Source organism: Macaca nemestrina, chromosome X (assembly GCF_043159975.1).
Source record: "Macaca nemestrina isolate mMacNem1 chromosome X, mMacNem.hap1, whole genome shotgun sequence".
Classification (NCBI taxonomy): Eukaryota; Metazoa; Chordata; class Mammalia; order Primates; family Cercopithecidae; genus Macaca; species Macaca nemestrina.
In genome coordinates this window covers 39,904,733-39,917,939 of record NC_092145.1, presented here as the reverse complement: position 1 = coordinate 39,917,939, position 13,207 = coordinate 39,904,733, and the positions used below count along the sequence as shown (strand labels likewise).

Sequence of the window (13,207 nt, the reverse complement as noted above, 5' to 3'; positions counted from 1 at the left end):
TGGGATTTTTTTTTTTCTTCTAGCCTTGGCTGCTTTGCTCCGAGATGGTGAGACTTTGGAGGAACTTATGAAATTGTCTCCAGAAGAGCTTCTGCTTAGATGGGCAAACTTTCATTTGGAAAACTCGGGCTGGCAAAAAATTAACAACTTTAGTGCTGACATCAAGGTAACTGTTCAAAGAGCCACAACATTTTGGGGGGATATAATAGCTGGAAGATTTCATCCCAGCTTAACAGAGGGAAAATCCTAACACTGTATCACCAAGCCTTGTTGCCTCTTGGCCCTGAAGGTAGATTTTAGAAGAGAAGTAGAGCCAGATAAGGAGCATTAGCACCTATGTTTTATTTTGTGGAAAAAGGTAAAAATATTATGCTAATTTATCATTATAATGCTAATTTGTTATATTCTGCCGATTGTTAAACATGGAGTATTAAAGAATAGGACATGACTATTCCATTCTTAACTGCCTTTCCCAGGCCTCAGTGTACCTGTTAGTAAACACACCTAGAAGAGAGAGGAAGGGCCTCACGATTTCATCTTAACCATTTTTATTTGGCTTCTCCTCTCATTTTATCCTAACTTTAGTTGTGAGTTCCTCGAGGATAGTGATGAGCTCTTATTTATGTCTGTGTATCCTACCTCAGCCCCTGCTCCAGGGCCCTCCTACTAAAGCCAACCTATAACATAGTATGTGGCACATACAAGACCCTCATATTTCTTGCATTGAATTGAATTTTTTTTTTACTCACTGTTTATCATGAGCAGTGGGGGAAAACTAACAATGGAGGAAGACATTTATTACATGTTGCCTTTGGCTTCTCATGCAGAGAGGGCCAATATTACCATAGCAAACATTGTGTGGAGTTCTCCTTAACTGCCTTAATTCTGTCTGACATCCAGATGTTGGTACACAGGGAAAAAACTTAAGGATCTTCATCAGACGTTACTGACCAGCAAGGCTGTGAAAACAGTACTATGCATAGGCGATCATATGATTTTGTTCAGTGATGAGAGGAAGCAGTGAGTTGCCTGTACTACTGATTTCATCCATGAAAATTAAGAATAGCCCCAAAATTATAAGACCAACTGACCCTGCCCTCTCTTGTAATTATACAATATGTTTGGCCAGGTTTTTTGTTGTTGTTGTTGTTACAGGGTCTCACTTCGTCACCCAGGCTGTAGTGCAGTGGTGCTAACATGGCTCACTGAAGCCTTGACCTCCCACGCTCAAGCGATCTTCCTACCTCAGCCTCCCAAGTAGCTGGGACTACAGGTCCACACCACCAAGTCCGATTGATTTTTTTTTGTTTTTTTGTTTTTTTGTTTTTGAGACGGAGTCTCGCTCTATCGCCGAAGCCGGAGTGCAGTGGCGCCATCTTGGCTCACTGCAAGCTCCGCCTCCCAGGTTCACGCCATTCTCCTGCCTCAGCCTCCTGAGTAGCTGGCACTACAGGCACCCGCGACCACGACTGGCTAATTTTTTTTGTATTTTTAGTAGAGACGGGGATTCACCATGTTAGCCAGGATGGTCTGGATCTCCTGACATCGTGATCCGCTCGCCTCGACCTCCCAAAGTGCTGGGATTACAGGCGTGAGCCACCGCGCCCGGCCGTGAATATTTTTAAAAAGGAAATAATTGTTTGGTAATGCGGAAACCAACTTCCAGTTTATCTGTATTCAAGTTCAAATTTTCACCTGTAAAGCCCTTTTCAGGGTACTAAATACAGATTTTGCTGGGTCTGCTCTTTACTTGTTCTTCTCAAGACCATAGGTTTAGATTATAAATTGTTTATGTAGCTTTAGCAAGTAATTGGAAGTGAAAGCACTTTCACAGCTGTAGTACACTATTCCTTAAGAGGTAAATGCTATGCCCCCCCGAATGATAGGATCAGAGTTGGCTGTTTAAGAATTGCTCTGAAATAGCTTTCAATCACCTGATTTTCCCCATTCTTAGAATCATTTATGGCACCAAGTTTCAAACTCACTTGGGTAGCTGATTTAAAAGGCACCTTTCTGGGCAGCTCCCAGACATTTATATTTGGTAGCTCAGGAATTGGATTCAGTAATTCACATATTGAGCAACTTCCTCAGGTGTTAGTATGCACACAGACTATGAGAAACACTTCTTCATAGCCTGTCTGGACCTTCAAAGCCCAGTAACAGGAAACTATTAATATCATACCTGGAAGGTGGTCTTCACATATGGCAGGATTAAGGAACCTTCACTTAAATTCCTGTCCTCTAGCATTCCAAAGATGCAGGAATTTACTTGGCACGTGTGTGAAGGCTCTTAATAAGCGTTTGTGCGAGTACAATGGTTTTCAAGCTGTGTTTTGTGGAGTTGTCCACACAACCTGAATTCATGTTGACTGTGAGCAAACCCCATTGTTTTCAGTGTTGGGATTCTAAGAAAACAACATTCAAGTGATTTAGTCCAGGGGTTTAAAACGAAAAGAGACGTTTGTTTTTTTAAGTACATTCAGATCATAGAGGGTTCAGTGTTATTTTAGCAACTAAAATGTTTATCATTTAATGCTTTTGTCATTTAAATTTACAATTTAATACATCTATAACATAGCTAATCACTTCTTCATAGGTGTGGTATATTCATTATGCTTTGTAATGGTATAACCTGTTTATTTTCTCTTTCTTCTATGCTTCCTGGATTTCTGCTCTTCTACTTTTTTAAATGCTTGTTTTGTCTATCAAGCTTATTGACTTCAGTAATTCAGTGAAGGTACAGAACTGGTTATATGTTTATTAGCATTATTGTATCGATGACTTTAATAATTGTGAAGTCATGTCCAAATCCAGTTCATCCAAATGCAAGACAGATACAAGGCCAGATAGATGGACTTTTCTGGGGAAGACACCTGTTAAATTAGAAGGCAGAGAGATTTGTGCCATATATTCTCAAAAAGTCCAATGCAAATAGGCTTCCAAACATGGGACAATAGGATACATTCATTCCTTGTCACTGTGATCTCACTGACATTTTCAATTCTTTGTAGGATTCCAAAGCCTATTTCCATCTTCTCAATCAAATCGCACCAAAAGGACAAAAGGAAGGTGAACCACGGATAGATATTAACATGTCAGGTTTCAATGTAAGTATAAGTGCTCTTTTGAATTCTACAATCTTCCAAAATTATTGTCAATTTCTTATAAATACAATAATTTTTATAATTGTATGAAGTGGAGTTGGCAATTTTAAGCATTATTTTAAAATGTATTACTGTACATGTAATTCAGAGGCCAGAAAACTAGCTTTTATTTATTTTGATTGTTAGTGAATTCCATCGTTGTTGTGGTATTGATTTATGTGAATGGCATAAAATATTCAAAACAAGTATGGGGAAATAAGCAACTAGAAGCTAACCTTTTCCAAGTATTTGGATTACAACCACAGTAATAGATTTAGTGACTGTATATTCATATATACATATATTCATATTCCTGTGTTGAGAGTAATGTGATTATGTTTTACAAACTCCCAATCTATGAAATCTAATTTAAGGAATCACTCTCAGAGACCATGTTCCCTGGTTATGTCACTAATTTGTTTAGTGACCTTGGGCAAGTTCCTTCTCAAAATTGGATTTCACTTTGTTCATCCATAAAGTAAGGAGTTAGACTGGACTATTTAGTCCCAAGTTTCTAGGAATCTGTGGTTTTTGTACCTATTAGATATGGAATGCATGCTACTAATTAACAAAATCCATATATCTATCCTATTATGCCATAGGATGGAGTGGATTACATTGGCTAAACCATTTTTATGCTGCCCTTACCAGAACTGAATTTGTAACTGACTTGTGTGCTTATATTTCTGTCTGTATGTTAAATGCAAAACTCTTCAGCTCAGGTCACTCTTGGTAGGAATGAGGGGCCATCTTGTCCAAGAAGGGAGCTGTCTGGGATGGCTAGCCATGTGATCTGATACCAGGGTAAATGGCATCAGTATACTAACTGATTCTGATACACCCCTTCTCTAGTCAATCCAATTGATCTTAAAACACTCTTTTGTCTCTTCCCTCTTCAGAATCCGACAAGGATTCTTCTGTTGACTCTAGAATTCAGTCTGAAATGTTCTGCTTGGCACTCACCCTACAAATCTTGCTCTAAAATCTATCCAGTGTTATTTCCCCAAAAGTCTGTATTCCCCACCCCAACCTTCCTTCCCAGCACCACCCAGGTGCCTTTGCTCATGCTATTCTCATGGTTTTCAGTGTCCTTCACCTTTTTCCGCTTTACACCTTCTTTAGGGCCTTTTTTTTTTTTTTTTTTTTTTTTTTTTCAAGAATCGAGGTTTCGCCATGTTGGCCAGGCTAGTTTCAAACTCTTGGGCTCAATCAATCCTCCTGCCTCGGCCTCCCTAAGTACTGGGATTACAAGCGTGAGCCACCACGTCCAACCAAGGCCTAATTTTAACTCTGAACAGTTTCACCTTTTTTCAATTTCAGTTTAACTTTTTTCTCTTGATCTTTGTAATGGAAAAAATCCCTTCCCTTCGTCCTTTTTTAATCCTTCAGTTCCCTGAGATTAATCCTTGGTCTTGCCTTCCACCATTCTCCCTATGCTCAAAAGAAATCAGTAAAAATAGATTCTCTGCTTCTCCTCAATTCAAGCAACAGTTCACAAGCATTTCCCTTGGGATTTGAACATGCACTGAATGAAGGTATCTATCTTCTCCCTCAGCCAGGGGAGCCGACTTCCACAGCTCAGCACAACTTCCTCTCTCTCTAGCTGGCTCTCCAACAGTGCCCTCCTTTCCAGTTCCTTCTGCTGCATAACACAGCCCCAGAGGTTCCTGAGTTCCAAGGAGTCGACTCTGTCATGAAGCTCATTGACCTAATGCACAGTACCCAGAAGCCTCAGTGAAGTTCAGCTGAGAGCCAGTAGAGAAAAGGAGAAACTCCAAAGCAGAAAGTAGTAAATCAGCAAAACAAAATAAGCCAGGTTGAGGAGAATGAACCCACAATTTACAGAAAATGAACACTATTTTCTAAATGAGACTTAAGTAGGACTACAGTTAATACCCTTTCACATTTAATAATTAGTAGAGATTCATTGTAGATAAATACATTTGAAAAAAATTTTTAACATAATTCTACTGAAACTATCTGAATATTTAACTTGAGATGGCTTAAAAGGAGAATTGAAGCTGTTTTCCTATTGAGAAGGAAAAAAGGAAAAGTGGAACTGGAGAAAGTGAAGATGGTGAATGTATATGTTTTCTCTACAGATTTTCAAACAAAATCTGGGAGTTTCCCCCAAGCTTTTACATAACTTCTTTCTTAATGCAATTTAGTTAAATGTACTCTGTAGTTTGGTATGTGATCTGGCACCATCTAGTGTGTATTAAAAGTACTGCACCTCTAACAGCGCTAACTTTTTTTTTTTTTTTTTTTTTGCATTCAAAACAATTTTATAATAAGTACCATATGTTGGCTAAAAGAAAGTAGAACTGTATACCCAGACTATGATTGTGGGGACATTTTCTACATTTTTAGTATGGCCTTTGACAAAGTCTTCCTATTTTGTTTCAACAGGAAACAGATGATTTGAAGAGAGCCGAGAGTATGCTTCAACAAGCAGATAAATTAGGTTGCAGACAGTTTGTTACCCCTGCTGATGTTGTCAGTGGAAACCCCAAACTCAACTTAGCTTTCGTGGCTAACCTGTTTAATAAATACCCAGCACTAACTAAGCCAGAGAACCAGGATATTGACTGGACTCTATTAGAAGGTAACTAAAAACTTCTCAAATTCGAATATGTGGGACTATAGAGTAGAAATACATAGGCCGTAATGATTTTACAATCTAGACTTAATAAGTTTTTTTATATCTGCAAGAAGCAGATGCCGGTGCTGAGTAAAAACTGGCAGAAAAGGATGATACAAGTGAACTTTTTAAGTAAAGTAGTCGAGGCCAGGTGTGGTGGCTCACACCTGTAATCCCAGCACTTTGGGAGGCCGAGGCAGGCAGATCACCTGAGGTCAGTAGTTTGAGACCAGCCTGGCCAACGTGGTGAAACCCCGCCTCTACTTAAAATTAAAAAATTAGCTGGGCGTGGTGGCACGTGCCTGTAATCCCAGCTACTCGGGAGGCTGAGGCAGGAGAATCACTCGAACCTGGGAGACGGAGGTTACAGTGAGCCGAGATCATGCTATTGCACTCCAGCCTGGGCAACAAAGTAAGACTCTGTCTCAAAAAAAAAGAAAAAAAAAAGTAGTCGAGTCACTTAATGTAAAGCCACTTAGTAAATCAGTATTTAGTTTTAATCTTTAGGGTTAGACCACTTTTTAATCCTCTCATCAGGAAAAAGTGCACATATGCATTCAGTTTGACCTGTAAATTTAGTATATATTTATGTTTCGTTCATCCACAGTCAGTGTAACTGAAACTAACCCCAACTCCTTTCACCCTTACCTCCTCAAAAACCAAATGATAATATATACTAAATTTTAAGTTTTGGAAAGGCAGAGTTTACCTTTTCCAGATTATATATGCATGAAGTATAGTCTATAAAAATTAAGAAATGCGGCCGGGCATGGTGGCTCACGCCTGTAATCCCAGCACTTTGAGAGGCCGAGGCGGCCAGATCACCTAAGGTCAGGAGTTTGAGACCAGCCTGGCTAACATGGTGAAACCGCGTTTCCACTAAAAATACAAAAAATCAGCCGGGCGTTGTGGTGCGCGCCTGTAATCTCAGATACTCGGGGGGCTGAAGCAGGGGAATCGCTTGAACCTGGAAGGCAGAGGTTGTAGTGAGCTGAGATCGCACCACTGCACTCCAGCTTGGGCAACAAGAGCAAACCTCCATCTCATAAATAAATAAATAAATAAATAAATAAATAAATAAATAAATAAAGCAAATAGTAATTCATTGAGTGTCCACCGATATTTCTATAAAACCAGTAACTAAACTGATAACATCAGTTACTTTGAGGGATGCAGATTTGAGGAAATATTGGAGAAAGATTTGAGGAGACTATAAAAAGTTCATAAACCTCTAAATTGCTTAACTGGTTAGAATAAGGTTGTGTTCTTTAATTTTAAAATAAGTTCAAATTTGAAAAATAAGCCTGTATCTAGAGAGAATGTATGTACTTAGGAGAATGCTTGGAAACTCGTGTTATTGAAAACTTCTAGATCTGAATAGAGAGAGAAAATAATCTAATATGTGGATTGGCACTGTATGCACATACATAAAGTGTTCAGTAAATTTTGTGAATATTCTTAACAGGAGAAACTCGTGAAGAAAGAACCTTCCGTAACTGGATGAACTCTCTTGGTGTCAATCCCCATGTAAACCATCTCTATGCGTAAGCCTGCCTACTGCTATTGTAAACAATTATGAATGTCATGAATGGATGTTAAATAATGACAGCTCTAAAGATTTTCTAGATATTAATTTGTAGCTATTATTTATATTGGAAAATGTTGAGTGGTGATTTCCATCATTTTCCTAATACACAGAAGCTTTAATTATTTATTTACATGATCATTAACTGTAAGTGATAGAATATATAAATGTCTTTATAGTACCCTAGGGAGCAAATACTTTATATTTTGAGACAGATAGCCGTTCGGGAGGCTGAGGCTGATTACTTGAGCCCAGGAGTTTGAGGCTTCAATGAGCTATGGTTGTGCTACTGTACTGCAGCCTGGGCAACAAAGTGAGATCCTATTTCTAAGAGGGAAAAAAAAAAAAGAAAGGTAAAAAAGAAAGAAACAGAGACCAGGGAATCCTTTAAGTAGACCATCCACAACAACTCGGGGACTTTGGCTCACTCTTCTCTCAGCCTAGAACGTTCTTTGCTCGCATATAATGGCTTATACCCTTACTGTATTCCAGTCACTGATTCAAAGATTTCCTGACTACCACCTGCTACTCTGTAACCCCTAACCCTAGTTCCTTTTTTTCTTCATAGCACTTACATATACCCGTAAAATTGTTTATTGTCAACAAAACAAACAACACCCCGTATTGTTTGTTTATCCATGTACTTGTTTATTGTCTATCTCTCTGACTCTAATGCAAGGACAGGAATTTTCGTCCTGTGGGCCCAGCCTCTAGAACAGTGCCTTGCTCACAGTAAGCTCTCAATAAATACTTGTAAATGAATTGGATGGTCTTAGCTCTATTTTCAGAACAGATTGATAGACAATATGAGTCTTAGGTATTATTTATGGTTTTATATATCTTGTTTGACAATGTAGTGTTATTGTTTTTAAGGAAAGTCAAGTCCCAGCTTCCTGAAAACACTGATTACATTATTTTTAAATCATTAGTGACCTGCAAGATGCCCTGGTAATCTTACAGTTATATGAACGAATTAAAGTTCCTGTTGACTGGAGTAAGGTTAATAAACCTCCATACCCGAAACTGGGAGCCAACATGAAAAAGGTAGATAATTAAGTTGCTGTGTATCTTTGTTAGAGTAGTTTTATTCTCGATTCATTCCTTTGTTTCTAAAACTCTTGACGCTGAGCTTCTTGAGTACAAAAACTGTGTCTTATTTGTTTTTGTGTGCTGATACCTAGCATTATACAAGACACACACACACGTATGCAGATTAAACAAATGGAAGTCTTTAACCATTTACTCTTGTGCCTTTGCAGCTAGAAAACTGCAACTATGCTGTTGAATTAGGGAAGCATCCTGCTAAATTCTCCCTGGTTGGCATTGGAGGGCAAGACCTGAATGATGGGAACCAAACCCTGACTTTAGCTTTAGTCTGGCAGCTGATGAGAAGGTATAGTACACAATTTTAGTTGTTTAGTCTTTACTATCACAGAGGTCTGTGATTTAGTCCTTACTGTGTTTAATAAGTGAACATGTCAATGACTACACTTTTGAAATATGTTGTATTTATACTCCAAAATGAGTTTAATTAATGAATATATGTTGGATGTTAAGTGGGAGATGCTTCCTTGCAAGTTAGGCAGCAGAACTATGGCTAGTCCCTTTTCTAAAACATAGGAAGCCTGACACATAGATTTCAACCTCATTTTGTGTCAGTGAATTAAAAAATTGTCAGAACAAAATTATGAACATCCTCGTGCTCATTTGAAAATAAAGATCTCTCTCTGTAATGCTGATGAAGATCACCATAATGCTGAAAAGCATTCATTATGACTGGGCACCAGCCAAAGCACAGCTTATTTTATGCCATTACCACTATTGGAATAGTACAAAATGTGCCTGCAGTAGGCCGTTGGACCTGCTCATTAAAGCACTGTCAATCTGCTCCTCTCTCACCACTACAAAGGGTAGAACAGTAGCAAGCCACTACAGCTTAAAATATTTTTTTCACATAGTGTGAATCTCTTTCCATGAAATCTTTAGTCCTTGAAATCTAAGGAATATTAAAAGTGGAAGATAAAGCATCTTTCTGATGTTTGCATTTTTCTTCATAAAGTAGATTGTGACGTTTTCTTCTGCTGCTTCTCTTAGGTACACCCTCAATGTCCTGGAAGATCTTGGAGATGGTCAGAAAGCCAATGATGACATCATTGTGAACTGGGTAAACAGAACGTTGAGTGAAGCTGGAAAATCAACTTCCATTCAGAGTTTTAAGGTCAGAATCCATATTTGACTATTAAATATTATGTTTGCGAGATAACATCTATCATTTGGGAAGGCAACCTTTGGCTTCTTTGTGAGTGAGAATTATTGTTGGACTAATGGCACGATTCTTTATGAATTCACTGGGCTTTGTTTTGGACACTTGATATCAGTAAGCACATGTTAATTTGTATGTATCAAAATTCTCAGATTTGTTCTCCTTTCACACTAGGACAAGACGATCAGCTCCAGTTTGGCAGTTGTGGATTTAATTGATGCCATCCAGCCAGGCTGTATAAACTATGACCTTGTGAAGAGTGGCAATCTAACAGAAGATGACAAGCACAATAATGCCAAGTAAGGGAGACTGCTAATAGCATGAAAAGAACACAGCTTTGCAGCTGGACAGATCTGAATTCTAATTCAGGTTCTGCCATGTAAGAGTGGTGTCACCTTGGGAGAAACCTCTTGGAGCCTCAGATTCCTCATCAGTAAACTGGGGGCAATAATACTTACCTTAGAGATTTTATAAAGATTAAATTTTTAAAAATTATAAGAGCCTAGCCTTGTACTTGGCCTACTAGGTGCTTAGTCAGTTGTTGCTTCAGTGGATTACAGAAATAATGTAGCATGTATTTTAATGCAAATCAGGTAAAACTGTACAACAAGGAAAATATGAGCTTAAGGTGTTCACCTGTCTCATTCTTTTTTAAAAAACACATTATCCAACTTATGTCTCTTTTACTATACATAGATCATTCTTACTACATTTGTTGAATTTATCTTCGTCAGTTCCCATATTAACAGAATGCTTGCTAGCCCTCCACAGAAGACTACAGTTTCTTGCATTTCAACAATATTCAGAAGGTCTTTTCCACCAGCCTATTTCCTTCTTCACCAAAGACGTAGAGTGTGATCTGGCTTCATGGGTGACCCATGAAAACTTTGCTAGTTAGACATTGAAAATCCATCCACAGTCCTGCATTATGGAACAGCTAAGAAGCATTCTTGCAATACTTTGGAGTTAGGCACATTATTTTTTCCTTGAAAAATGTTTCTAGCAGATATGATAAAGGTCTAATACCCACAATATATCAAGAACTCTTGAAATCTCTTTTTCTAGAAACTCGATGATTTAATTATCTTTAAAGATTCTGGTTCCAACACACCTAGAAATGCTTCATGGATTAGTTGAGATGTGTTCCTGAAAATTCCCCTACCTGGACATCTCAGTTCTTCTGTCCCTTCCTTTGTCTACCTTTTCTAGTTTTTGGTCCAGCCACTCTGTCCATGTGCCATGTAGACTGTCTCCCCTCTCATGAATATTTGGAAGTATTCATTGCATCTGCCTAACAACTTGGGTTTTGCATCTAGCATGATTTTCCACCTCATATCTCTAAGATCACATGAGTGTGCAATGAGAATATTAACATGGATTGTATAGACAGCCTAGGTAATTTTATATACATATATATAAAGTTGGTGCTTCAAGCTTAATTCTCACCTCACATTGGAGAAAAAGAGTGAATAAATATTATTGGCCCCAAATAATAGAGCTTAAAAACCTACTATAACTTCAAAGTGAAATCAAAACCAAAATCAGCTGGGCGCGGTGGCTCAAGCCTGTAATCCCAGCACTTTGGGAGGCCAAGACGGGCGGATCACAAGGTCAGGAGATTGAGACCATCCTGGCTAATACGGTGAAACCCCGTCTCTACTAAAAATACAAAAAACTAGCCGGGCGAGGTGGTGGACGCCTGTAGTCCCAGCTACTGGGGAGGCTGAGGCAGGAGAATGGCGTAAACCCGGGAGGCGGAGCTTGCAGTGAGCTGAGATCCGGCCACTGCACTCCAGCCTGGCCGACAGAGTGAGACTCCGTCTCAAAAAAAAAAAAAAAATCAAAATCAAAAGAAACTATCAATAGGGAATTTTTACATCCCAGCATGATAATCATATATGAGGAAATAGATGTCTTACGTGGTGTCCTTAACTGACAAGAATTTCATCCTAACTTTTTTCCCCCTAAAATAGGTATGCAGTGTCAATGGCTAGAAGAATTGGAGCCAGAGTATATGCTCTCCCTGAAGACCTTGTGGAAGTAAAGCCCAAGATGGTCATGACTGTGTTTGCATGTTTGATGGGCAGGGGAATGAAGAGAGTGTAAAATAACCAATCTGAATAAATCAGCCTTGCTCCCAGGTGCATGATTCGCAGGTCAGCTATTTCCAGGTGAAGTGCTTATGACTTAAGGAACTCTTGGCCGTTCAAAGGACTTTTCATTTTGATTAACAGGACTAGCTCATCATGAGAGCCCTCAGGGGAAAGGGTTTAATAAAAACAACTCCTCTTTCCCATAGTCAGAGTTGGATTTGTCAGGCACGCCTGAAATGTGCTCATAGCCAAAACATTTTACTCTCTCTTCCTAGAATGCTGCCCTTGACATTTCCCATTGCTGTATGTTATTTCTCGCTCTGTTATCTTTTGCCCTCTTAGAATGTCCCTCTCTGGGGACTCGCTTAGATGATGGGATATGAATATTATTAGACAGTAATTTTGCTTTCCATCCAGTATGCTAGTTCTTATTCGAGAACTATGGTCAGAGGGTATTTGGATATGAGTATCCTTTGCTTATCTTTGTAGTACTGAAAATCTGCCGAAGTAACTGGCTGTGCAGAATGTAATAGAAGCTTTTCTTATTCTTTTATTCTTAAGATCAGTATCTTTTTACAGTATTCTTTCTACAGGATCCTTTTTTGTACATTTAAGAATATTTTGATTACATTAAACAAGACTGCTGATTTTGCTACTTTTTTTAAGGGGTCTTCAAGTAAGTAAAACATACATCGTAGCTAGAAGAAAAATGTACCTTAAATTTGCATCTTCCCTCTCATACCCAAGCTGTAAACAACTGAAATATTTTGTCTTAAATCACTTGATTCAATACATGCTTATTTGTTTTAAAGCCTGTATCATCAAACTCTCTCTCTCTAAATTTAAAATGCTGTTGAATATGATACTTTTGAGGAGAGAATGTGCTCAGAACTTAGACGGGATTTAGTAGGCCGAGTATGCTAAGTGTACAATATATTTTTTAATTTTACACCTAAAACAAAGAACTGTGGTCACTAAAAATAAACGTATATATGTAGGAATTAATGTACTCTTGCTTTGTCAAGCTGTTTGCTATAGTTTCCAAGGTATTATGTTACTCTAACTCTGAAAAGTGATGTAATCTGGTAGCAATGTAGTAATTCAAATAAAGGCATTTACATAATAATCAGTTTCTTCATGCTTTTGTCTCTTAGGAAGTATGACAATGTTTGTCAGGAATTTTTCTTTTCGTTTTTCTGATGTATTCTATAAAATGGTGTTTGTTAAATTTCAGTTTTGGGAGCAGAATTAGAGGTACTGAATTAAGGACACTACAAATGAAGTAAAAGGGTTTTCTCCAATTTACCAAAATTTCTTTATCCAGTTCCTGCTTTTTTTTTTCTTTTCCACCTCCCTCAATCTTTTCAATGTTCTGTGATATACATATCCTGAAACAGTGGGGATCTGAACAGTCACAGAGGAGAAATGGTTCATGGTAGATCTTCACAACCTCATCCATATATGACATTTTTGGCTGGATAA

General features: G+C 38.3%; 1 protein-coding gene across 5 annotated transcripts in view; it reads left to right on the top strand.

Annotated features, from left to right (window-relative positions):
* The window catches only part of LOC105490497 (plastin 3), an 87,143-nt gene extending 74,292 nt beyond the window's left edge, over positions 1 to 12,851 (top strand). For 3 of the 5 annotated variants that reach the window (XM_011756232.3, XM_071088902.1, XM_071088903.1), the window contains 10 exons: positions 24 to 166; positions 2,711 to 2,737; positions 3,012 to 3,107; positions 5,553 to 5,748; positions 7,250 to 7,328; positions 8,299 to 8,413; positions 8,629 to 8,762; positions 9,464 to 9,587; positions 9,807 to 9,931; positions 11,606 to 12,851. In XM_011756232.3, coding sequence (XP_011754534.1) covers positions 24 to 166; positions 2,711 to 2,737; positions 3,012 to 3,107; positions 5,553 to 5,748; positions 7,250 to 7,328; positions 8,299 to 8,413; positions 8,629 to 8,762; positions 9,464 to 9,587; positions 9,807 to 9,931; positions 11,606 to 11,738 — 1,172 coding nt within the window. In that variant the 3' untranslated portion in view covers positions 11,739 to 12,851. The remainder of the gene's footprint in view (positions 1 to 23; positions 167 to 2,710; positions 2,738 to 3,011; positions 3,108 to 5,552; positions 5,749 to 7,249; positions 7,329 to 8,298; positions 8,414 to 8,628; positions 8,763 to 9,463; positions 9,588 to 9,806; positions 9,932 to 11,605) is intronic. The other 2 variants (XM_011756225.3, XM_011756227.3) reach the window with 1 other exon arrangement.
* The last annotated feature ends 356 nt before the right edge of the window (positions 12,852 to 13,207 follow it).